The sequence below is a fragment of the Ammospiza nelsoni genome, chromosome 8, assembly GCF_027579445.1.
Source record: "Ammospiza nelsoni isolate bAmmNel1 chromosome 8, bAmmNel1.pri, whole genome shotgun sequence".
In the NCBI taxonomy this organism is placed as follows: Eukaryota; Metazoa; Chordata; class Aves; order Passeriformes; family Passerellidae; genus Ammospiza; species Ammospiza nelsoni.
In genome coordinates, this window is record NC_080640.1 from 946,852 (window position 1) to 972,913 (window position 26,062).

The 26,062-nt window shown below is 53.0% G+C and overlaps 1 protein-coding gene across 1 annotated transcript in view; it reads left to right on the forward strand.

Annotated features, from left to right (window-relative positions):
• The window catches only part of TCERG1L (transcription elongation regulator 1 like), a 50,487-nt gene that overhangs the window by 16,359 nt on the left and 8,066 nt on the right, over window positions 1–26,062 (forward strand). The window contains exons 7-12 of the mRNA XM_059477051.1: window positions 14,473–14,598; window positions 19,097–19,191; window positions 19,391–19,479; window positions 20,311–20,465; window positions 23,461–23,530; window positions 24,778–24,913. Coding sequence (XP_059333034.1) covers window positions 14,473–14,598; window positions 19,097–19,191; window positions 19,391–19,479; window positions 20,311–20,465; window positions 23,461–23,530; window positions 24,778–24,913 — 671 coding nt within the window. The remainder of the gene's footprint in view (window positions 1–14,472; window positions 14,599–19,096; window positions 19,192–19,390; window positions 19,480–20,310; window positions 20,466–23,460; window positions 23,531–24,777; window positions 24,914–26,062) is intronic.

Consider the following 26,062-nt stretch of genomic DNA (forward strand, 5'->3'; position numbering starts at 1 on the left):
ACTGCTCACTGAGCCAGGCTCGGTCTGTCTGTGTCTGTCGGTCTGTCCATGTCTGTCAGTCCCTCCTCAGCAGGGACGGCTCACTGAGCCAGGCTCGGTCTGTCCGTGTCTGTCAGTCCCTCCTCAGCAGGGACTGCTCACTGAGCCAGGCTTGGTCTGTCCGTGTCTGTCGGTCTGTCCGTGTCTGTCGGTCTGTCCGTGTCTGTCGGTCTGTCCGTGTCTGTCGGTCTGTCCGTGTCTGTCCGTCTGTCCGTGTCTGTCAGTCCCTCCTCAGCAGGGACTGCTGACTGAGCCAGGCTCAGTCTGTCCGTGTCTGTCGGTCTGTCCGTGTCTGTCAGTCCCTCCTCAGCAGGGACTGCTGACTGAGCCAGGCTCAGAGCACACTCAGAGCTGGCTCATGGGCTGGGTTCAGTGCTGGGGGTGGGACCTGGGGTTAGTCCCACTGAGCCCTTGAGCTCAGCCTGAGGTCCCCAGGACATCACAGCAGCCCAGGATTGATTGGTTTGGAGGGACCCCAAATCCCACCAGTGCCACCCCTGCCATGGCAGGGACACCTGCCCCTGTCCCAGGTGCTCCCAACCCCAGTGTCCAACCTGGCATGGATGTTCCAGTATTTCCCACATGTTTCCTGGCCAACCTCGTCCCTCCCCGTTCCTTACTGGGAGGGCTGGGCTGGGCCATGTGTCCAACCTCTGTGCACACTCCTTCCTTCCTTCCTTGTGTTAATGAGCTAATTAGCAGCTGCAATCCATGGGTCAGAGCCTGGGAAGCCCCTGCAGCCCTGGCCAGGGGTGGCTCCTGCTGGCTCTGCAGCTGGGGCTCTGCTGGGCTCACTGCCACCCTTTGGGGTCCTCTGTGTGGGAATTCTCCTGGTGCACTTCTCAGTTCACCTTAGCCCAGCCTCCCCTGCACGGGAATTCCACAGAATCAGGTGAGCACAAATGAACATTTTGGGAGAACAGGAAAGTTCCAGGCAGGAATGTGGGGCTCCCTGTGGTGGTGTTCACAGGGGTCCAAGGATGAGGGAAGAGATGAGGATCTGACTCCATGTTGCACAAGGCTGATTTATTATTTTATTACATATATTCCATTTAAACTATACTAAAAGAATAGAAGAAAGGATTTCATCAGAAGGCTGGCTAAGAATACGAAAAGAAAGAATGATAACAAAGGTTTGTGACTGAGAGAGTCCGAGCCAGCTGACTGTGATTGGCCATTAATCAGAAACAACCCCATGAGCCCAATCCCAGCTGCACCTGTTGCATCCCACAGCAGCAGATAACCATTGTTTGCATTTTGTTCCTGAGGCCTCCCAGCTTCTCAGGAGGAAAAATCCTAAGGAAAGGATTTTCCATAAAATATCATGGCTACAGCTCCTGTCCTGGGGAAGCCTCCTCTGTCCTTGCTGGGTGTGCCCCGTGCCTGGCACTGGCACAGGCTGGTGGTTTATGAGCTGGCTGTAAATGCTGTGCCCAGCTCTAATGCTGGCTAACGAAGCAAGCAAATGAATGTTTATAGTTATTAGAGTGATAACTTCCTGCCTGGGCTAACATTCAGCACAAAATCACGCTTTGGTTCCCTGTGTTGGCACACTGGGGGAAGGTGAGCTGGTTCAGGGGCTCAGATAATGCCCAGAGCCCACTGAAATGGTACCAATTCCCTCCTCCCTGCACAGAGAGGCCCTGCTGGCAGCTGGAGCTGCCCACTATATCAGGGCTTTGTGATAATGGGGAGATGGCTCTCAGTGAAAATTCAGCTGGTTTGAGTTACCAAGGCCAAGTGCAGGAGGAGGATAGGCAGGGTGAGGTCAGGCACAGCTCTGTAGTGTTGCATATTTTTGCACCATCCAAAGCCACTCATGGGCAGTTTATTGGTGCAAATCCATGGTGGGCCTGCCTGGGTTTATGGATCACAGTGCACTTTGTACCAACAGTGGTTCCCAAGGCTTTGGGATGTCTGGGAGCAGGGGCAGGAGCTGAGGCTCAGGCTGGGCATCAGGAAAAGGCCCCACCTCAGTCCTGCTTAGGCCAGGCTCACGGTTAAGCAGCTGCTCCCCTGGTGTGCTCCAGGAGAGGCTCTCAGTGCCTGGGATGTAATAGCAAGGTATTGACAAAGGGAAAAATATCAATACTGCAGTGGCAGTTACAAAAGACAAACAACCCAAATCCTCTCAGTCGTTCCCAGCTCCTGGTAAATGTCATGGAAGTCGGAGTTAATTTAGTGTGGCTGTAACTGCTTGTTAAAGCCCCGAGCTGGCTTTGCTGTGGGAGTGCAGTGCTGGGCAGTGCTTCCATCAGGTTCCACTCCCAGGAGCAGCAGCTCCTCTGCTCAGAGCCCTGCCAGGTGGGTTTGTGTCACAGACACCTTGTCATGGAAAATCCTTTCCTTAGGAGTTTTCCTCCTGGGAAGCTGGGAGGCCTCAGGAACAAAATGCAAACAATGGTTATCTGCTGCTGTGGGATGCAACAGGTGCAGCTGGGATTGATCTCATGGGGTTGTTTCTAATTAAGGGCCAATCACAGTCAGCTGGCTCGGACAGAGAGCTGAGCCACAAACCTTTGTGATCATTCCTTTCTACTCTTAGCCAGCCTTCTGGTGAAACCTTTTCTTCTATTCTTTTAGCATAGTTTTAATGTAATATATATCATAAAATAATAAATCAGCCTTGTGAAACATGGAGTCAGATCCTTGTCTCTTCCCTCATCCTGGGACCCCTGTGAACACGGTCACAGGTTTTCCCCATCCAGGTGTTTTGCGGAGATAATCAAAACTCCACAACTTTGTGGAAGTTGTAAAGCTGGGATGTTTATTACAGCGCTGGACACATGTGGGAATCATCCCCTAAAATGACACGTGTACTTCTGGGAACTTCAGGTCCCTTTTTATCCTCCTCTCAAATACATATGCATACAATTCCACAATAGGTTCATACATATTCATTTTTACCAATTTCGGGTGACATTTGCCGCTAGTTCTTCTTTATCAGAAAGAATTCCTAGGTCAGGCTGACTGGCTGTCACAGCAGTGTCTGTCTCTCTATCACTCTCTGTCTCCCCCCTTATCTCTGTCCTTCACTGGGGCAGTTTCTCTGAGCCTAGGCCTTGCAGTCAGGCTACATAGCCATGTTTGCTAACCACAGACTCAACTCAAAAATGTACATTTCACCTAAATCAAAATGGATTTCTACCCTGGAACATTTCCACTCTGCTTCACAGGTGAGGCTGGGGCTGGCAGCACAGCTGGGGCTCGGGGCTCACACACTGACACAGGAGTTTGTCCTTTTCCCTTTCAGGAGCAGAGGGAGGGCACACAGGGCAAGCTGGGCTCTTCTTCTGTCTGTTAGAGACTCAAATTAACTGAGATTTGTGTTGCTTACAAAGCCCTCACTAAACTGGGTGTGTTTCTTGTAAATGGAGCAGAAGTCTTAGAAGGAAAACCCAAACTGAGTGAAAGAAAGGAATAAGCCTTGGAAGGACAATGGGATCGTTCCAGGAGGAGCCCTTGCTTGTCCCTCCCCAGAAGAAGATGAATGGATGAGAATCCCTGTGAGAATTCTGTGAGTTTTAAATCAGAGCTGAGAAACACCTTGTTGTGGTGGCTGCTGCATCCTGATATTTATTGATGCAATTAAAGCATTAGGAGCTCTGCAGGTGTGGCCAAGGCTTGCTGGGATGGTGCTGGGATGCAGAATAATCCCCAGGGGATGTTCAGGCCCAGCTTCTGTGCTTTTGGGGTGCCCAGCAGGAATATTGGGGGACTTGGAGAGGGGAACAAGACAGCAAATGCTGCTGAGGCCCCTGTAAAAGATGGGAGTGATGCTGTTTTGTGTGCCTTGGTCTTGCTTTTTAGTGAGGGGGGAAAAAGCATTTTTAGGCATTATTTTTTATGTGTTCAACTTTATTATTCAGCTGTTTGAGGACTGGTTTTGATGCTGTAAAATGAAGCCACAGAGTGGATTTCAATGAATATATTCCCAATGTCTGGCATGAATCAGGGCTGGATGTGGGGTAAACTCAGTGCAAAGCTAAACCTGATGGAGGAGGAAATTCCACAATCCCAGTGGATTAATCTGCACTTTTAGGATTTGCATCTGCAGGGTCTTTTGCCTCCTGGTGCAATTCTTGGCATGGGGACAATGTCAGCATTCCCTGGAACAGGAGGGGACCCTGGAATGCTCCTGCCATTCTGTCCAGTGGGATTGAGAGCTGAGCAAACCCTGTGCCACAAACCATCCTGTGAATCATTCACATTGCTGCTACACTTCATCTTGGAAACTAAAATTAGTATAGAAATTCCTGACTGGGAGTTTATTGTGAGGGAATTGAAATTCCAGGGTGCAATGGCATGATGTGAGGGGTCGGCAAGGCTGAGAGCTCAGGGTTTGAGGTGGTGGTATTATTATTGTTATTGTTATTGTTATTATTATTATTATTATTATTATTATTATTATTATTATTATTATTATTGTTGCTGTTGTTGTTATTTATTTATTTATTGTTATTACTATTCCTCCAATCAAACAGCCATTCCTGTTCAGCCCCCTGGATGGTGGGAACCAAGTCCTCAGGGATTTTCCTGATGTTTGCTCCCAGCTTTGCTTTGGAGCTGTGGATGTTTCCTGGGTGGCTCCCCCGTTCCTCAGTCAGGCCCCACCAAAGTGCAAAGAAATGTAACGAGGTGAAATGAATCTTCCTTCTTGGCCAGAATATAAATAAGGGAGCTTAATTACATTTCCCAATTTTAAGTGTGCCACAGGAGCTTCCCCAGGGTGCTAAATGGAGTTTCATGGATTTTATTGCACGCGCAGCTCTGTTGGCACGTGCAGGACGTGGGGATGGTGGAAGGGGAAAAGGAGAAGGATGTGGGGATGGTGGGAGGGCCCCTGCCCTTGGCCCTTGGGATGGGCTTTGAGGTCCTCCCAGCACAAACCAGGCTGGGATCCTGTCACCCCCAGAAAATCCCTCCTGCCAGCCCCCGTTTGGTGTCAAGAGCCTGGGACTTTAAACCTGACTCAGAAACCACCAAAAAATGGAGCACGAGGGTCACATTCCTGGTTTCTGCCTGGCTGGGTTCAAATTTCCAAATCTAATTTCTGACTCAAAGCCTCCCAGAAATGAGTGCTCGAAGATTTCACTCCAAAACACAAAGGATTGGTTCAGGCAGAAATAATTACTGTGCGGTGACAGGAGCAAGGGGAGGTTCTGGGGGCCTGATGCTGCATAATTCAGTGTGTTCTCTCACAATGACATCCTGTCCAGAGAGGAGATGGAAATTTGCTGCTGGGGTTTGTGTGAGGCTGGAAAAGAATCATACAGGTTTGGGAAATGGGACTGGGCAGAGCAGTGGGAAGGACTGTGGGAGATGAAGGCTGTGGGGTGACCATCACCATCCTCATCATCCCCTTCTGTCCTGCTCCAGAGGCTCCCTGGGCTGCAGGGGGGTCCCACCTCCCCTTTCTGGAAAAGCTCTGTCCCAGCCCAGGAGAGCCCCATTCCCTCCAGCCAGGCTCAGCACAGATCCCTGCTGTGCCTGTGGCCCCTCCAGCCTTATTTTCCAATTTTCTGATTTCTCATTCACTGATGGCTCCATGAATAATTCAGGGGGAGCCTTTGATCCGGGCTGGCTGCCACCTGCCCTGCTGGGAGGGCAGGGAGGTCACCCAGGTCAGGAGCTGCTGCTTCAGAAACTGCCCAAAAATCCAATCAAGCCTTTTCCCCCACTTTGGAGGCTCCATGGAGCTGTGTAATGCAGCAGGAGGGCAGAAGGTGTTTAATACTGAGCCTGGGCAAATCTCAGTGCGGTTCTGCACTCTTGGAACCAGGCTGGAACCGCTCTGCAGTCCCTGCTGGGCGTGGGCTGTGTGTCCTGCAGAGGGAATGCCACATTCCTGGGGTAATGGCGGCTGGGATCCCCTGAGGGAGGTGCCAGAAAAACTCAGATTGTTGAGGCTTTCTTAAAGATTAATAATGATTTACATTGCTCTGCTCCCTGGGACAGCGATGGGACCCGGGGACCGGCTGGAGCTGTGCCAGGGGGTTTGGATGGATTTTAGGGACAGGTTCATCCCCAGACGGTGCTGGCACTGCCCAGGGAATGGGCACAGCCCCGAGGCTGCCAGAGCTCCAGGAGAGCTTGGACAGCACTCCAGGTGTGCCCAGGTGGGGTTTGGGGTGTCTGGGCAGGGCCAGGGCTGCACTGGGTGATCCTGAGGGTCCCAGCTCAGGACATTGCATGATCCCACAGGATTTACAACAAAGCCCAGGAGAGGATCAGAGTTCTGAGGCAGCAGGAGAATCTTGTGTGTGGAGATAACCCAGGGAGGGAGGCAGGGACCATGGTCTGACCCTGTGCCAGCCTGCAGACCCAGGGGTGTCCAGGCTCTCCCCACTCCTGGTGGCACCTCGGGCACCTGGTGGGCTCTGTCCTGCTCAGGAGGATTCTCCCTGCTGGAGACTTTTCACCATTTTCCCTCTTCCTTTCTGCCTTTTCTCTGCAGCCCAGTTCAGGCAGGGAAGGTTTCAGTGGTTTTTGTTCCACAGTGTGTAAAATGTCGCTGCCATTGTCACTTGGGAACGGGATCTCTCAGGTAGAGAGAAGAGATTTGTCTCGTTTTTGGGCACGTTTCTGCCAAGATTTCTTTTTAATGAGTAAAGCCAGCTCGATGGCTCAGTCTCAGTGCAGAATTTTGAAATTCAGGGGATGTTCACCAGAGAGGGGTTGATGGGAGAGGAGCAGCAGATCTGAGACAGATGAATGGTGATAACTGGTTTGTCCTGGGAAGTGATGGATCCCTTTGCAGGAGTGCCGTTCCCACCTCGCCAGAGCAGCTCAGAGCACCTTGTCATAATTCCACATAATGCCAGAAGTGTCCCTAAAGGAATGGTTTGTGCTTCTCAGTACAAATTCTGGTGCCTTTTGCTCTCCAGTCCCCCCTGGCACAAAGCAAGCTCAAGGAGAAGCCACCCCTGGGGCTCTGCTTTCCCTGGGCTCCCAGAGCAGGAGGGGTCCCACACTTCAGCTCCATATCAGGGCAGTCAGAAATGAGTGAGAAAAGGGGAATTTCACCCTGGGATCACAGCACATCCTGGGCTGGAAGGTGTGACCGTGTTCACAGGGGTCCCAGGATGAGGGAAGAGATGAGGATCTGGCTCCATGTTTCACAAGGCTGATTTATTATTTTATGATATATATTACATTAAAACTATACTAAAAGAATAGAAGAAAGGATTTCATCAGAAGGCTGGCTAAGAATGGAATAGCAAAGAATGATAACAAAGGTTTGTGGCTCGAACAGAGAGTCCGAGCCAGCTGACTGTGATTGGCCATTAATTAGAAACAACCCCATGAGACTAATCCCAGCTGCACCTGTTGCATCCCACAGCAGCAGATAACCATTGTTTGCATTTTGTTCCTGAGGCCTCCCAGCTTCTCAGGAGGAAAACCCTAAGGGAAGGATTTTCCATAGAAGATGTGTGTGACAGGAGGGGACCCAGAAGGGCCCAGCCCGGCTCCTGGCCTGGCACAGGCACCCAGCAATGCCCCGTGCCTTGGAGCCTTGCCCAAGCAGCCCCTGCCTGCTCCTCTCCCAGAGCAGCAGCAGGCACAGAGAGCCTCCAGCAGCAGCTGGGTGTGCAGCCCAAAGCTGAGGAGCTGAGCCCAGCAGGGTCTGGAGCAGGGCTCAGCTCTGCAGTCACCCAGGGACACGAGCTGAGCCTGCCAGGATTTGCATCATTTGCTTTGCTAAGCAAGGCTTGAATGGGGTTTAATAATCCTGCTCTTTTTGTTATTAAATGTGTCGGGTTCAATTCCGTCATGGTGAGCCCTGCTCCTACAGCTCCTGTGATGAGAAATCTCATTAAAAGTTGGGAAATGCTTTCTCTTAGCTTCTGCTGCTCACAGACTGCTTGTTTCAGTCTGAACTTCTTTTTTTCCAGTTAAAGCCACTGTTGGGATTTGGCACAAAGGGAGAGTTCCTGCCTGGGATCACAAGGGCAGCACCAGAGGAGGTCAGGGCTGGGCAAGGGCTTTGTTGGGATGGGCACAGGGCCTTGAGCATCCATTCCCACCCAAAGAGCAGAAATGGGGATGATAGACCCTGCCTGAAATGATTCCTGAGGAATTTCTAAGCTGGGACTGCCCAGGTGTTCCCCCAAGTGCTGCAGCAGGGTTTGGAGGGTGATCAGAGCTGAGGTGTCCTGGGATTATCCCTGGCAGGGAGGGGCAGCACACTTCACAGGGTTGTGGGGGATATTTCATGCCCCTGAACCCAGCAGGTTTGGGGTGTGGTCTCTGCTGGTGCTGTCACTCTCACGGCAATTTGTTTTTGAGGGGCCCTTCAGAGGTCATCCTGTCCCACCCCCATTTCCCTGGCTGGTTTACAGGTGGTATTTCAAACCCCAGTAGTACAGGGCAGGGCTGTAAGAACCGGCTGAATGTGACACTCCAGCTTTGGGGGGGTTGATTTGTATTTGTTTTGATGTCACTTTGCTTTTGAAGCCTCTGTGCCTTCCCTCGTTTCGCTGCTCATTTGGTGGAAATTGCTAAAAAGCAGGTTGTTAAAGGAGGAGAAATTGGAGAGGGAAATGTTCCCCAGCACAGCTCACTCCAGAAGGTGCTCATTGCCACTTAGGCCTGACTCTGCAGATTTTCAGGAATTCTTGCTGACTTTCTTCCCTTCCCGCTCCAATAAGCAATTTACTCCAGCATTCACCAGTTCTGAAGTGGTTATGGCAATGCATATTGAAATGAAAGCTCCAAATGATCCTGCAGGAACAAGAGTGCAGCTCCTGCTCTGCTGGGGAGGGGCTGGGGGCCAGCAGGGGTTGGGATCTGCTCAGGATCCAGATATGGAATGGGTTGGGATGGCCCTAAATCCCACCCAGTGCATGGCAGGGAACCGTGGAATGGAATGGAATGGAATGGAATGGAATGGAATGGAATGGAATGGAATGGAATGGAATGGAATGGAATGGCCCTAAATCCCACCCAGTGCATGGCAGGGAACCGTGGAATGGAATGGAATGGAATGGAATGGAATGGAATGGAATGGAATGGCCCTAAATCCCACCCAGTGCATGGCAGGGAGTCAGCAGGGGTTGGGATCTGCTGGAGATCCAGCCATGGAATGGGTTGGGATGACTTAAATCCCACCCCTGCCATGGCAGCGACACCTCCCTCTGTCCCAGGCTGCTCCAGCCCTGCCAGCCTGGCCCTGGGCAGTGCCAGGGTGGGAAGTGTCCCATGGAACAGAGCAGTGATGTCTCTCCATATTTGTGTTCTGCTGTACACTGATTTATCCGGGCATAAATCTCTCTCCAGCTGCACTTCTGTGCCTCATGGTTTTATTTTTCATTTCACCAAAGAGAGAGGACCCTTCACTCATTTTCTGACCTCCTTCCAGGGCAATTTATTAATCTGATGGAATCCAGTGGGGTGACTTGGCTTCTACACCATCAATTTTAACCAAAAAACCCCCAAAGCATTATTGTGCCAAAATCCTACTTCTCCCAGTGCCTGCGATGGCCTCGAGTCCCCTGTGCCAGTGCCAGGCTGTGCCAGTGGCTGTGCCACCCCTCACCTTCCAGCTGTTGTCATTCTGCTGTGCTGCCCCCAGGTCAGGAGTGGATTCTTTTTGTCACTTCCCAGTGCAGCAGGAAAGGAGCTCTTCAGCAGACATTTCTATATCCTTTTCTCAATTTGAAACTGGGAAAACCCAAACAAACACAAAGCACAGGGCAGATGGATGAAGGAGAGCAGAGCAGTTGGGTCATTCTGCCCAAGCCAGCAATGCTGATTTCCAGGGTTGGCTCTGACTGGGGAGGAGCTCCAGCTGCCCCTGGGGGTGGCAGTGGGGCAGGGCAGCTTGCTGAGCCCTGCAGCAGCTGTGCCAGCTGTGCCAGCTGTGCTGGGATGCTCTCCCCAGCACGGCCCTGTGCCTGTGCGGGCAGCCAAGGGCAGCTGCTGCTCAGGAAGCACCACACGTTCCCAGTGTGAGCACAGGGAAGGGCATAATCACATTCAGAGAGTGCTGAATGTTTTAATGAACGTGTCTGGGCCTTGCAAAGGAGCAGAGGAAGGAAGGGAAACTCCTCAGAGGTGGCTCCTGGGCAGCCTCGTGTTTACCCAGCCGGGGCTGCCTTGAGGAGGAGTGTGGTGTGTCCTTGAGGGGAAGGGGGAGCAGGGCTGAGGGGCTGCATGGAGCTGAAGGATGCTGTCTGCTTGGGAAAAAGTCGATTTTTTTTATTACTGCTCAATTCTTCCTTTTTTTTAAGCAGAGAGTATTCTCTTGTCCTTTGCTGATAGGCAGGAGTGCCCCAAATTATCTCATCAGGATGGACTGTGCTTCTAAATGAAGCAAGTCCCTGGGCCCTGATCTCCAGCACTTCTGGGGCCAGGAGGGGACAGCAGCACTAATCAAAGTGACTGGGTGCATTGCTGGGCCTGCCTGTCACACACACAGGGCTGCAGCTGCTGCTTCCACTGCTCCTTCCACCAGGAGAGGTGACGGTGATGTCCCAAACTCCAGGGTGAGCACTGGGGCTCCTCTCACGGGGCAGGGCAGCCACAGCAGAGCAGTTCAGGGCAGAAATTAGGGGGGTTTATTCATGGAAGGGCTGTAAAGCCCTGGAACAGGGAATGGTGGAGTCCCCATCTCTGGAGGGATTTCAAAGTGCATGTGGCACCTGGGGACATGGTTTCATGGTGACCACGGTGGTGCTGCTGGCCGGGCTTGATGGTCTTGCAGGTCCTTTCCAGCTGTAGGGACTGTGGGATTTCCTGATCCCAGCTGGTGCTGCTGTCCCCGCCGTGGGGCTGGGAATGGACACATTCCTCCCTTGTCATGTCCCAGCAGTGCCAGAACTGGATGAGATGCGGATTTATCCCGATTGCCCTGCCCACCACACCCTGCAGCCCTCTCTCCTCTGCTCTCCTGTGCCTGAACATCCCTCCCCACTCTGGGCTGGGCTCCTCTGTGGGGCTGCCTCACCCTCATCACACAGGGCTCAGGGTTCTGAGCAGCAGCTCTGAGCTCTGCCCTGCTTCTTCTCTCATTTAGTTAAAAATGCCAGCTTTGGGAGTTGCAGAGGAGGGTTTGAATCCTTTCCTCCTGAGATAGATAAGATGGTGGGGTAACTCTAAGAAGGGGTTTAAGTCTTCAATCCTTGGCTTACAAGAGCAATGTTTTTATAAACTATTAGAGTTAATTAGAGTTTGAGTAGTTTATTCTCAAGCCCAGCTCCCGTGGGGGCTGTGAGGGGCAGCAGGAGTGAGGGCAGTGGGAAATGCTGGCACTGCTGGCTCTGAGGAGCTGAGCTTAGCACCAGGCAGGGCATGCTGGCACCTGCAGCTGCCTCCTGGAGCTGCCCACACAGAGCTGGCAACTGCAGGCACTGCTCACATCCCACGGGCTGGGGCAGTGCCCAGCCTGATCTCAGACACCTCAGTGCTGCAGCTCAGTGCCAGGAGGGGCTGGGGAATGGGGCAGTGCCCAGCACTGATCTCACACACCTTACAGCCTGCAGCTCAGTGCCAGGGCAGGGCTGGGGAATGGGGCAGTGCCCAGCACTGATCTCACACACCTTACAGCCTGCAGCTCAGTGCCAGGGCAGGGCTGGGGAATGGGGCAGTGCCCAGCACTGATCTCACACATCTTACAGCCTGCAGCTCAGTGCCAGGGCAGGGCTGGGGAACGGGGCAGTGCCCAGCACTGATCTCACACACCTTACAGCCTGCAGCTCAGTGCCAGGGCAGGGCTGGGGAATGGGGCAGTGCCCAGCACTGATCTCACACATCTTACAGCCTGCAGCTCAGTGCCAGGGCAGGACTGGGGAATGGGGCAGTGCCCAGCACTGATCTCACACACCTTACAGCCTGCAGCTCAGTGCCAGGAGGGGCTGGGGAATGGGGCAGGCACCTGTCCCTGGCCACCTTGTCCCTGTCACCTCCTCTTCTCCCTGCTCACCTTCTCCCTATCACTTTTCCTGTCCCTGTCACCTCCTCCTGTCCCTGCTCGGCTCCTCCTGTCCCTGCTCACCTTGTCCCTGTCACCTCCTTCCCCTCTGCCTTGTGTGGCTGTGTTGGAAGATGCTGGGAAGTGCCTGAAAGGATCCCAGGAGCGTGCAGATGTCCTGCAGAGGCACTACTGGCTCATCAGCCTAGCCTGCCCTGGCCCTGCCAGCACCCAGACCTTCACAGGAACAGAACTTCCCTCCTCCCTCCCTCTCCTCAGGATTGTTTTGCAGTAGAATTGGCCTGAATTTAATCACAAAGGGTTCACACTCAGGTGTAATTCCAGCCCAGGTTATGTTCAGTTCAGAGCAGAGGCTGATATTGCATCGTGACATTCAACTCCATCCAGGCTGTGTTTGTATTCCAAAGCCATCCATTGCAAAGACTGCTCTTCAGAAGCACAAAGAGCTCCAAAGCATAAATATTTATTCCTTAAAGGTTAAGATTGCCTTAAATCATTCCAGCTTATTTGGTGAGCAGCAGTTATAATTAAAATAAGCAGTTGAACCCCATCTGCATGTATGAAATGCATATATATGTGTATATAAATATATATTTATATGTACTTGACTCTGGTGCGGATGGAAGCCGTGGGATAATTGCTTCCATCACATCAGAAGATGCACTGATATTGTTCCTGGATGGGGTAATAAATCAGCATAAAGAAGCAGCTGAAATTATATAATGGCATGTCACGTTTGAGAGGCGGCAGAGCCGAGTGGGGAATGAGCAGAGCTCGTCTCCAGTGCGGGGTGCAATTGCAGGGATAATTATGCAAGTTATGGAAATCACTCCAGTTTTGGGTGTGGAGAACTCATGGAACTCAAGGCCAGTGTGATGGTGCTCACAGGGGTCCCAGGATGAGGGGAGACATGAGGTTCTGACTCCATGTTTCAGAAGGCTGATTTATTATTTCATTATATATATTATATTAAAACTATACTATAAAGGAATAGAAGAAAGGATTTCATCAGAAGGCTGGCTAAGAATAGAAAAAGAAAGAATGAATAACAAAGGCTTGTGTCCTGGACAGAGAGTCTGAGCCAGCTGGCTGTGATTGGCCATTAATTAGAAACAACCCCATGAGACCAATCCCAGCTGCACCTGTTGCATCCCACAGCAGCAGATAACCATTGTTTGCATTTTGTTCCTGAGGCCTCCCAGCTTCTCAGGAGGAAACATCCTAAGGGAAGGATTTTCCATAAGAGATGTCTGTGACAGGACGGGGCTTGGAGCAGCCTGGGACAGTGGGAGGTGTCCCTGCCATGGCAGGGGTGGCACTGGGCGGGATTTGGGGTCCCTTCCAGCCCACACCAGGTTGGGATTCCGTGCTCTCTGTTGGAATATTGTGCTGTGGCACCTGGAAATGCAGGGACACAGATCCGTGAGAGCATTCAGAGTGTGTGAATGGGCTTTTGTAACAGACTGAAGGTTTCAGAAGTGATCCATCCTATTCCAGGGTGTGCAGAAGATGCGATGGGAGCTGTCTGATATCCCTGCAGGAAATCCTGCAGCTTGGGCTGTGCTGGGAATTGTGATATTCCCAGTCTGCCTTAAAGCAGGGATGGGATGGGATGGGATGGGATGGGATGGGATGGGATGGGATGGGATGGGATGGGATGGGATGGGATGGGATGGGATGGGATGGGAGGGGATGTACAGCCATGAATATACAACAAATGGCATTTGTCTTTGGTGGCTGGGAAATGGGACATGGCCACTGCTGCTGGGACACCTGGCTTTGCCCTGCCAGGGGATGGGGTTGGGTGGCTCTTGTGTGGCTCAGCTCCTGAAAAACTTCCCAGTTCATTGGGAATGAACGCTCCAGGTTGGACCTCAGGTGTGGCAGCAGGCAGGAGTTATTCTGCAGGACTGAGAGCCTGGTTTAACTGGCCTGGTTCTGGTTCCTCATGAATAATGAATGCACATGAGCAAATCACAGTTTCTGCTCTGGGCCTTGTCCCAGCAGACTGTGAAGCCCTGGATAAAGCTGCACTTTTAAAGTATTGGCAAAATAATTTCCCGTGGATAGAGTGGGACACCAAGAAGTTGTGATGAGTAACAGTGGAAACCAGAGGATGTTATTTAAAATGACAACACTGATCTTGCTGTGACCTGCTGGGAGGGCATCGATCTGTCCTGGCAAATTCTTACTTTGAGGGCCACATTTTCATTAATTTGAAATTTCTGGCACTGTTCATTGGCTGAAGATCCGTGGGCATCGTGGCCAGGAATCGAGCTGAACACAAACCTTGTTTTAACCCTGCAGTGGGGGCAGGACATGTGCTCAGCAGATGAATTCCCTGAATCACTGAGGCTGGAAAAGCTCCCTGAGATCCCCCAGAGCAGCTCAGCGCTGCCATGGCCTCGAGTGCCAAGGGCTGGGCACAAAACCTGAGGGTTTTAAAGGCAATTATTGCTTACCAGGGCTAATTCCACCCTGTCCTTGTGCTCTGCTTGCAGCTTCTGCCTCCAGGCTGGACAGTTCCATGGGGCCCCTGGTGCCAGCACAGCTCACCCGTGTCACCGCCCTGGCCGCGCCCGCTGTCACCCTGATGGCCACCAACCTGCTGGAGCAGGCACGAGCAGGTGGGTGCTGTCCCCAGGGCTGTCCCCAGGGCTGGGAGGGCCTGGGTCCGTGCTCTGTGTCCCTGCAGCCAGGCTGAACCTCCTCATGCAGGGCTGGGACCCCCAGAGCCGCTGGGGTTGTGCTGGGCTGTTGGAGCATCGGGGGGCAGGATGGTGGGGACGGATGGAGATGAGAGATCTCTGCAGCCAGGTCAGGAACTTGGGGTTATTGCACAGGGCCTGGGTGCAGGGCCCTGCTGGGATTTGGGGTTCATTGCACAGGGCCTGGGTGCAGGGCCCTGCTGGGATTTGGGGTTCATTGCACAGGGCCTGGGTGCAGGGCCCTGCTGGGATTTGGGGTTCATTGCACAGGGCCTGGGTGCAGGGTCTGCTGGGATTTGGGGTTCATTGCACAGGGCCTGGGGGCAGGGCCCTGCTGGGAGCTGCAGCCACAGCTCAGAGCAGGCCTGAGAGAAGAGAGGGGCAGATAGGATGAGAGGGTGAGAGAGTAAAAGCATAAGAATGAAGTTCCTGTTCCAATACAATAAATCTTCTTCTGTGCTGAATAGTCTAATTCTCACCAACCAATCCAGTACAAGATACAAATCCTATAACATTTACATACAGCCTGTAAGAATCATTACATTACCATACTGTGTTACGTTTTAAACCCTAAAAACTCCTCTTTGGGCCCCTTCTGCCAAGCTGTAGGGTCTGCTCTGCCCCTTGGGCCTGTCTGCAAGCAGAGGGTGTTGTTCCATCACAAGGGGATCACCTTCAGCTGCCCACACCATTGTTTTCCTGTTGTTCAGTAACTGAGGGATCTCAAAGCTTGCTTTCATTCCAATCTCGCTTATGGTTTCTATATTCTCAAAATCTTTTGCCAGGCAATCATATTGATAAGGCTTTCCTGTTTCATCTTCCCCAACACTGGGCTGCTGCTTCCCTGCCTGACCTGGGGCCACTCAGCCAGGGAGGGGTGACACTGTCACCTTGGGGCCATCACAGGGCCCTGGGGGCCCCTTCCCAGGCCTGTTCTGGGGATAAAAAGGTGTTTATCAGGAATTCCTAGGGACCAGTTCAGACATAACCCACCTGACCCTCCACCCCAGGGAAGCTGTGGCTGCCCCAGCCCTGCAAGGGTCCATGGCCAGGTGGGACAGGACTTGGAGCAGCCTGGGGCAGTGGAAGGGTGGGCCTGGATGGGCTTCAAGGTGCCTCCCAACCCAACCCAGGCTGTGGTTCTGTGATTTCCAGGGCAGTGGCAAAGAGCAACTCATGGGCAGGGTGGCTGTGTGCCTGGGAATGCAGCCATGGAATGAGTGTGTCCCTGAACTCCACACCAACACTGAATTTGGGTTCTCATTTGTCCCTGAACCCCACACCAACACTGAATCTGGGTTCTCATTTGTCCCTGAACCCCACACCAACACTGAATTTGGGTTCTCATTTGTCCCTGAACCCCACACCAACACTGAATTTGGGTTCTCATTTGTCCCTGAGCTCCACACCAACACTGAATCTGGGTTCTCATTTGTCCCTGAGCTCCACACCAACACTGAATTTGGGTTCTCATTTGTCCCTGAACTTCACACCAACACTGAATTTGGGTTCTCATTTGTCCCTGAACTTCACACCAACACTGAATTTGGGTTCTCATTTGTCCCTGAACTTCACACCAACACTGAATTTGGGTTCTCATTTGTCCCTGAACTTCACACCAACACTGAATTTGTCTGAGTTCTCCTCCTGCTCCCACTCCAAATGCCCTGAACAATGACAGGGAGGGTGGGCAGTGTTTGCTGCAGGAAGGAGAAAAGCTCAGCTCAAGGAGATTTGTTCTGAGAGGGGAAAGGAGCACTTGGAGGGCACAGCAGGAGTGCTCAGAGCAGCAAAGAAATTGAGTTAAAAGGAAACCAGTGTGGGCAGGCAGGAGCTGTGTCCCTGGAGCAGGGAAAGGACCTGGACTGTCTCTTACAAAACAAATTTTGACTATGCCTTGTCCACAGCTCCTCATGGCATTGAATCCATCTTCACTCTTCCCCTGCCTCTCTAATTCTGCTTTTAAGGAGTTGTTTGTGATCACACCCAGCATCCTCTGTGCTGTACCCAAGGCAGTTTTGCTGCTTCACCTTTGCTTGCATGCTGTGAATTATTCATGTTCCTGTGCTGGTGGAGCCTGGGAGAAGGAGCCTCTTTCATCAGGAGCCTTTATCTCCATCCCCCCTCATCCTCCACAGCGAGCAGAACTCACAGTGCTGGCTGTGCTGCTGACTCTGGGGTGAAAAGAAGCTGGAAATGTCTCATGCTGGCTTCCCTGTCAGGCTGCAGCTCAGTCTGAGCACTTAGAGTTGGGGAGAAGGTAATTAATGAGCAAGGAGTGAAGGTGTGCCCAGTGAACACGTTCTTTAAATCTTCTCTTGAAATACCTCCATAGTGTACTGTTGTTGATGGTTTTTCACCTATGATTTTACATTAAAAAGGTTGCCTTCTTCGTTTACAAGTAGTACTATATTTAATCATATTGCAAACTAAAATACCTCTTGCAGTATGTTCTTGTGTTCTTCTGAAAATGATAGTTATTCCTAGTATCTTCCAAAAATGTCAATATTTTCAAAAGATTTACATAACTAGACAATTTGGTGAGACAATTTGGTGGCACAGTGAACCCTGGAGCAGGTCCCTGCCAGTGTGGGCACAGGAGGTTTCAGGGATGGGGAGGCACTGATGGGTTCCCTTGGGAAGCTGGGGGCCCTGGGGCTCCCCCTGGCACAGCCAGCCCCACTCCGGGAGGGTTCCCCAGCCTGGGGAGGGAGGAACAACCTCTTTGTTTTATTTTCCTCTTTCCTTGCACTGCAGGCAAACACTCAGTGTTCAACTGCAGGTGTAAAACTGAATGGCTCCTGCTGTGCACAGCCTTCAGGGCTTCCCTTTGTTGTTTGATTTGGTTGCTTGCTTGCTTTTTCTTTTTTCTTTTTTCTTTTTTTTTTTTTTTTTTTTTTTCATTCCCATCCTCTTTTCTAGGTGCTGGCTGCCCAGAGTGCTGTGGCAGCAGGTTCCACATGGGAATGCCCAAGGAGCTGCCTCTGCAGAGCTCACCAGGGCTGCAGCAAGCAGGGCTGTCCTGGGGCCTTGGATGGGCTGGGAGGGAGAATTCCAGGAGGGAAAGGACAGGGAGAATTCATGGGAGGGAAAGGAGAGGGAGATGACCCAGAAAGAAAAAGGAGAGGGAGAATTCATGAGAGGGAAAGGACAGGGGGTGAGCTTTAGTGTCCCTTCCAGCCCAAACCATTCCATGATTTGTATCAGAGCTTCCAAAGGCAGGGAATGTTTCCTGTCTCTCAAGCCCATGTGCCTGTGGGATGAAATTCACCCTGTATTTCACAGGGATGTAATTCACCCTGTATTTCACAGGGAGGAAATTCACCCTGTATTTCATGGGGATGAAATTCACCCTGGATTTCATGGGGATGAAATTCACCCTGGATTTCACAGGGAGGAAATTCACCCTGTATTTCACATGGATGAAATTCACCCTGGATTTCACAGGGATGAAATTCACCCTGTATTTCACATGGATGAAATTCACCCTGTATTTCACAGGGATGTAATTCACCCTGTATTTCACAGGGATGTAATTCACCCTGTATTTCACAGGGATGTAATTCACCCTGTATTTCACATGGATGAAATTCACCCTGTATTTCACAGGGATGAAATTCACCCTGTATTTCATAGGGATGAAATCCATGGCTGCTTCCCAAATCAATGGTGAGTGTAAGAGCACCAATGTCACCCTGGCCATTGCTGGTGCCCTCTCAGTGCCCCTGGGGCTCCCCAAGCAGGGTCCCTGTGCCACCCTGCGTGCCAGGCCTTGCCCAGGGCTGCGCTTCCCCTCCCAGCAGCCAGGCACTGGCACCGGGTGTCACCTCCTGTGTCCAGAGCACCCGAGTGCCTGGCAAGGCTTTGATTCCCAATTACCAGATACCCAGGGAGGGAAGATGAATTCCGAGCCCCTTTTGATGTGTATCAGCAGCTGCCTGCTCCTGTCTCCTTTAATGTGGAGATGAATGGCTCTGGTTCGTGAATCTTTTTTGCTCCCATAAAGCCATCTTCTGAGCAAAATGCCATGGGTTTGATGTTGTCTTATTCTGAGATGTTCCAAGGGAAGCAGACTCAAATGGGGGCCTGTTCTGTACCTGGAAGAATTTTGAAATAATTGGAGTAGCATTTCGAGGGGAATCTGCCCCATGGAACCCAGAGTGGTTTGGGCTGGAATGCCATGCCATGCCATGCCATGCCATGCCATGCCATGCCATTATCCCATTCCCCCTGCCCTGTGTCCCACTGCAATGGGGTGTCTGGAGAGGAGATGCACTCTGGGCACAGGGGCTGTGAATGAAGGGGAGGAGTGGCAGGAGGAGGCTCAGAGCCACGGGCAGCACTCTGGGGTTTGCTCAGCAGTTTGGGCTGGTTGTGAGTTTGTTTATTTGTTCCACATTTGCTCCTCTCCTCCCAGAGCGTGGCAAGGACCCGAGCAGAGCCGCCTGCCCCCCAACGCTGATCCTGCACACGGAGAGGAAGAGCGTCCCCACGGGCAGGGACAGTGACAAGGTGTGTCCCCTTCCAGAGCCCTTTCCAGAGCCCTGGGAGCCCTGAGCTGCACAAACCCAGGTCAGGGCTGGCCTGGGCTGGGATGGCGAGGGCTGTCCATAAAGCCCCTCCTGCAGTTCTGGCCACAGGGTGGGATCTGTACCCCAGATCAGCTCTGTGCAGCTGCCCAGTTTGCTGGCTGACCCCTCTGTGTCCCCAGGATCACTCCTTCAAGCTGCTGAGCGAGGCTGACAGCGCTCCCAGTGGGAACAAGCCCGTGGCATCGGCCCCCGTGCCAGGATCGCCGTGGTGAGGAGCTGCCAGGGCCCTTCTGGGCTGGCACGGGGCACAGCACTGCCAGGGCTGCAGCAGCGTGGCTGGGGGCTCCTGGCAGAGCTGCTCCATCCCCACGGCCTGAGCAGGGTGAGGGAGGGAGCAGCAGCCAAAGCCTGGGCTCTGCAGGGTGGCTGTGCCCAGCTGGGCTGGCACTGGGCTGTGACACAGGCTGTGCCTCGTGGTCCTCATGCCCCGAGCACTGACAGCAGGAGCTGGGTCGAGCTCTTGTGGCATTTTTAAATAGACAAACCTATCTGCACTTTGTGGCCTGAGTGGTTGGTAGAAGAATTTTTATCTTATTTACCCCTAGAATTATCAGTTTACACCTGGTTTAGTTTATTTAGTTTATAGCCAGGGGCTGACACCCATGGGACCTCTGCCCCAGCCCCATCCAGCCTGGCCATGGGCACATCCAGGGATCCATGTGACCCTGCCAGCCCAGCCTGTCTGTACCTGAATTCCTGCATCTCCCCTTCCTTCTGCAAGAGCTGGGATGGCACAGGGATTGGCATGGGCATGGCACAGGGATGTCATTGGGATGCCATGGGGATGGCACAGGGATGTGCCCTGTGGTGTCCCTGCAGTGTGCCCAGGGCGTGCCCGGGGGTGTCATGGGGTATCCTTGGGTTGTCCCTGGGACGTGCCCAGGGTATTCCTGGGGTGTCCCTGGGGTGTCCCTGGGGTGTCCCCAGGTGTTCCAGGTCTGTCCCCAGGTGTCCCTGGGTGTCCCAGAGCTGCGGTGCCCCGCTGTGGGCACGTTGCTGGTCTGTGCCAGGCTCTGAGGCCGGTGTGTCTCCTGAGCAGGTGTGTGGTGTGGACTGGAGATGACCGGGTGTTCTTCTTCAACCCCAGCATGCAGCTGTCGGTGTGGGAGCGGCCGCTGGACCTGCGGCACCGCGGGGACATCAAGCGGCTGCTCGAGGACCCCCCGCACAAGCGCAAGCTGGAGGCTGCACCAAGTAACCAACCACCCAACCTGGCCTTGTTCCCCTCTCCCCGAGCCCCTGGAGCCCCAGGAGCTGGGCTGGGTGTGACACCCTGAGTTAGAGAGGAAAGCCCGGGGGCGTTCCCAGTGCAGGGAAATCCGTGTTGGCCGCAAATCCTTGTTTTCCCTGCGATGCTGGGCTGGGACTGAGCCTCCTCCCTGCTGCAGAGAAGCAGGAGGGCTCCTGCAGGAGCTGATCTCTGCTGGCTGCAGTCCCTCTCAGGGGGCACAGTATGCTTCACTGCCTGAGCTCAGGGTGTGCATCAGCAGAGCATCAGTCCCTGCTCCCACCGCAGTGCATCACTCCCAGCAGAGCATCACTGCCTGCTCCCAGAGCTTGGGATCACCCAGCAGTGCATCATTTCCTGCTCCCAAAGCTGGGAGCACCCAGCAATGCATCACTCCATGGCTGGGGATCACCCAGCCCGACTGTTCAGCAGGAAATCCCAGCAGGGAGCTTTGGGGAAAGGAAATCCCAGCAGGGAGCTTTGGGGAAAGGAAATCCCAGCAGGGAGCTTTGGGGAAAGGCTCCCAGCTCTGGGAGCTGCTGTGTCCCTGTCAGAGCTCCTGAGGCTCCACACTGGCTGCACTGGAGGGGTGTCCCTTGCTGGGGACATCAGCCATGGCAGCCTTGGGACTGCTCCTGGCCTTGGCTGGCTGCTCAGGGTTCTTGAATATTCTGGGTTTGGTGTGAAAGAACAGCCACATCCTCCAGGTGTTGCTTGCTCCTTGCTGGGCAGGGGGGAAAAGCAGGACTTTGGTGCTTGTTTCCAAGTACTGTGTTTTGTAACTGAATCGGGGTGGTGGCACTGCCAGGCTGCTGCAGGACCTGCCCTGTCCCCCTGGGCACCAGGGATGGGCACTGGCTTTGGTCCAGGGGGACATCTGCCAGTGAACCCCTGCAAACACCAAACAACTGCTATAAACCGAAACAAACGCTGCAAACCCCAAATGACCCCTGCAAACCCCACAGAAGCACCAGCTGCCTGCAGGGAGATGAAACTGAGCCATTTTCAGCTCCTCTGTCAGCAGAAAAGCAGCTCCAAGGAGGGCTCTCTGTCTGTGTCCTCCTGTTGACACAGCCTGTAATTCCATTTTCCTCTCTGAATTTCCACAGCAGGTGCTTGTGGGTACATTTCTGTACAATTTTTGTGTATGACTTGAAGAGCTTTAGCTGTGGATTAAATTCCTGCAAAGCCTGTCTGCTGAAATTCATTCTTCAGGAGAAAACCAGAGCTTTTAATTGCAGGATGTGCTGCGAGCTCAGTGAATTCCTGCCAAGGGATGGCCAGAGACAAAGCTGAGGGTCATTGTTCATGGTCTCTAGCATTGTTCCTGCTCTGTAATTAATTAACAGAAGAGTCTTAACTCGGGCCTGAGAGGTGCCACTTTAAAAATCTATTTTTTGCTGTGCTCCATCCTTTCCATTTATTATGTCTACCACAAAGATTTGATTCATGCTCCTGGTTTTTTATGGCCATGACTTCCATTGTTGTTAAATATCTTAATCCTCCCTGCTATAATTGGGCCCTGTGGTTGCTCAGGGTTGGAGCAGTTCATAATTAGTATAGATTAGCTCTGAGGTGAGGGGGATTATTTGTTACCTCTTCTCTTAGCTTGTAATCTCCAGTAAATAAATAACACAAACGAGCTGAGTGTTCCCAACAATGCTTCCCACATTTATTTAGCTGAGTGGCTGCTGCTGAGATTTAATTAGGATTTTCAAATCAAACATCTTTAAAAAAAGTAAAAAATATGTCAAGCGAAGTTATCCACGGGATGCTCAGGGCTGTCTCTGCTGAGGGATCAAGTGCTTTTTAAATTTGGGCAGAAATGAGAAATTGAGAAATGAGCAATTACTGCTCCTGCACCAAGGGTTTGTTCCAGGAGGTTGATGTGGCTCCTCCCTGGTGGGGTCCCATCCCAAGGGCGTGGGGAGCAGGGCAGCTCCTCCAGAGTCCAGAGCAATTGCTGCTCAGGGTCTGCCTGGCTGCTGGGGCTGAGCAGGATTGTCCAGCTAATTAACAGAAAATGGACATTGTGGAGTCACCAAATCATGGGATGGTTGGGTTGGGAGGGATCCCAAATGTCCCCCAGTGCCACCCCAGCCATGGCAGGGACTCCTTCCCTGCGCCAGTGTCCAGCCTGGCCTGAACACAGCTGGTAGCACTCCTCCTGAAACCAGTGCTGATGTCCTTCACTGAATTCCCCCCGCTGTTTGGGCCCTTTGGCACCCAGACAAGAGGCTGCAGCCCATCCCTGGGGCCAGCACATGAATATTGGCCAGCCCCTGTGCTGGGGACCCTCCCGTGCAGCCACTGCAGGGATCTGGCTCCTGGCACTGACCTCGGGGGTTTGGGGAGAGCTGCAGCTGGCAGAGGTGGCAGAAAAGGGTTCAGAATCAGGATTTGTTTCCCTTGTCTGTGAGTGAAAATCCAAGCCCTGAGCCCCTCAAGGACTAATGTCCAGGCCTGACCAGGGGCTGCCCTGGCCTTGGAGCTGCTCTGCAGCCTCAGCAGTCTTGGGGTTGTTGGATGTCCCCAGCCCTGCCGGGTGCTGCTGGAATTCCTGGGAAAGCATTCTGAGATCCCAGGAGGAGGAATGGGACAGAATTACCTCCAGGGGATCCCTCAGGCTGTCAGCACAGAAATGACTTTGCAGGAATGTCTTCAGTTGCATTTTGAAGGGAAGGGAGGAGGGAGGATGGGTGAAACAATAATAAGATTTAAAGCAATCATGTCATGAATGAAAAATGAGGAAACTGGAAACAGTCACTTTATTGCTGTGCCTTCCATTTGGATGAAGGCAATTCCGAGGATTTTATAAAATACTTGTTATTTCTAAAATCCTCTGTGGGGGTGAAAGGCAGGAAATACCTGAGCAGCAGAGACAGGGAAGAGAAGTCAATCTGAGGAATTTGTATCCCCATTTATCTCATTCAGATCTAATAATGACTTCTATCTTTTCAGCAGACAAGTGTGTTAGCTCTTGTCCAGGGGGTGAAAATGATGATCTGAGCATCAAAACCAAGAGAAATAAGTGAGTTCAAAGTTTCCTCGTGTCTGTCTAATGGTGGGAGGGCTGGTACAAAGGAGGGCAGGTTAAAGCAGTTTTGGCTCTGTGTGGGTGAGTGATGGAGCATTCTCCAGGTGTCCATTCCTCACCTGGGCCAGGATTCCCTGCAGCCTCTGTTTCCCATGCACATCACCTGGGTTTGCATGGGGGACTCTTCCTTTATCCAATAGTTGCAGACAAGGCTGTGGGTCACTCCAAAGGGATAAATGTGTCCCTCCCTCAGGTGCAGCAGATTTTCCCTGCTCAGCCCCAGGTGCTGCTGTTTCTGACCTTCATTCCCAGGTGTGCCTCACACTCTGCTGAAGGCACAACTGGAAATGCAGCTCTGGGGTGTGCAGAGTGCCCAGCTCCTGCCAGGTGTCCTTCTGAGAGGGCAGCACAGCCTTTGTGCTGGGAGCCCTTGGGAAACCTGGCCTAGTTAGGCTGGGCAGAGCTACAGAATACAGCAGGGATTTATCCAAAGCATCTCCCCCATGGACCCACCTTGGGCAGCACCAGAGCCCAGCCAGGGCTGCGCCCAAGATGAACCAAAATGGCCCCAAAACGCACGGCCGGGCACGGGCTCTGTCCCTGGGATCAGCTCTGCTCCATTTGCACCTTGCAGTTCATTGTCCCATTCCAGCTTTAGCCCTGCAGTCCCACCCTGCTTGTTTTTCTCTCTGCAGCCCACGGGGTTTGTGCTCCTGGGCTGAGATTTGGGTCATTTGTCCTTGGTGCCCAGCTGGAGCAGGAATTGTTTTGTGTCCCTGCTCTGTGCACAGAGCTCAGCATCCCTGATGTGAGCCCAGCCCCACACACTGAAGCAGCACAGAATGGGAAATACTGGTAAATGCCCACAGAATCTGAGGCATCAGTGGATTATTACAGCTGTACTGAATTCAATCCTTTACTGTGATTTTTGTAATGAAAGAATGCTCCCCCTTTAAGGCCCCCCCTCCTTGGTAGGGCTGTATGAAGTTGTCACATTGCTTCACCTTGAGTTTGGGTGTCAGATCCCTCTGGTGGTCCTGAGTGACCCTCCTGCCTCAGCAGGAGCTGCTGCAGCCCCCTCCAGCCCAGGTTTGGTGGGCGTGGGAGGTTCTGGGATGCCCCAGGGAGGATTAAAGGATCCAAAGGATGAAGTCCCTGTGCAGAACAGAGCAGTGGCTGACCCTGTCTGTGTTTTCCTGTGCAGGGGAGTGTTGTTGACCCTGTGTGTGTTCCCTGTGCAGAACAGAGGAGTGCCAGGCTGCAGGCCCAGCCGGCGCTGAGGAGGAGCAGGCAGGGGAGGAAGGCTCAGCCCCACGGATCTCACCGCCCCTGGAGGAGAGGATCACCCACTTCAGGGACATGCTGCTGGAGAGAGGGGTAAGGAATGGCCCCTCCTGGGACACAGCACAGCCCTGGAGCCATGCCCTGAGTCAGGAACCATGCTGGGTGCTGTCCCTGAGCCCTGTGACACTGTCCATGTCCTGAGTCAGGAACCACGCTGGGGTCCTGTCCCTGGGCCCTGTGACACTGTCCATGTCCTGAGTCAGGAACCACGCTGGGGTCCTGTCCCTGGGCCCTGTGACACTGTCCATGTCCCCAGTGCCATGGCAGGAACCACGCTGGGGTCCTGTCCCTGGGCCCTGTGACACTGTCCATGTCCCCACTGTCACCCCTGGAGCTGGGACCCTTTCCAGACAAGCCCTGGGATGTCCAGAGGCAGCAGCTCTCCAGCAGGGGCTCAGAGGGACGTGGGGCTGTGGGCACTGCCCTGTCCCGGCCAGCTCTGGGCTGTCCATCACCACTGACCCCAGGGACTCCAGGGAGCCAATGGCACTGACTGCCCTTCCAAAATCCTGGCACCAGGAGTGGTTTGGGGTGGAAAGGACCCCAAATCCCACCCAGTGCCACCGTGCCATGGCAGGAACACCTCCCACTGTCCCCCAGTGCCCAGCCTGGCCTTGGGCACTGCCAGGGATCCAGGTGCAGCCCCAGCTGCTCTGGGCACCTGTGCCAGGGCTGCCCACCCTGCCAGGGAACAATTCCCAATTCCCAATATCCCATCCAGCCCTGCCCTGTGGCAGCATAAAGCCATTAATGCTTATCCAGACCCTTGGGGAAGGGTGCTCTGGAGATGGTTCCAGCTGTGCTGGGAACAGGGAATGCTCTGGGTTTGGGCTCAGTGGGACAGGGAGGTGTGAAATGAGCAGTGGGTGCAGATCCTCTGCCTCCCCCACCCTGCCACGTGTGTCCCATAAAGGGAATGTCACTCCTGCAGGAAATACAGCCCAAGGTGGCTCCTGTCAGGCATTAAAGCCTATAAAATTTATCCCAGCAATCAGCAGGCTTTAAAAGGGGATAATTAGAGCTTCAGCAGCTCAGCAATGAATTATCCCCACACCAGAGCTGCTTTATTAATACAGCTTGTTATTTATGCTGCAGAAATGCAGGAGGGCCATGAAGGAGCCCTGGGTGAGGGCTTTGCTGGCAGGTTGGAACTCGGGGGGCAATAAGTCAGTATTTGGAAGG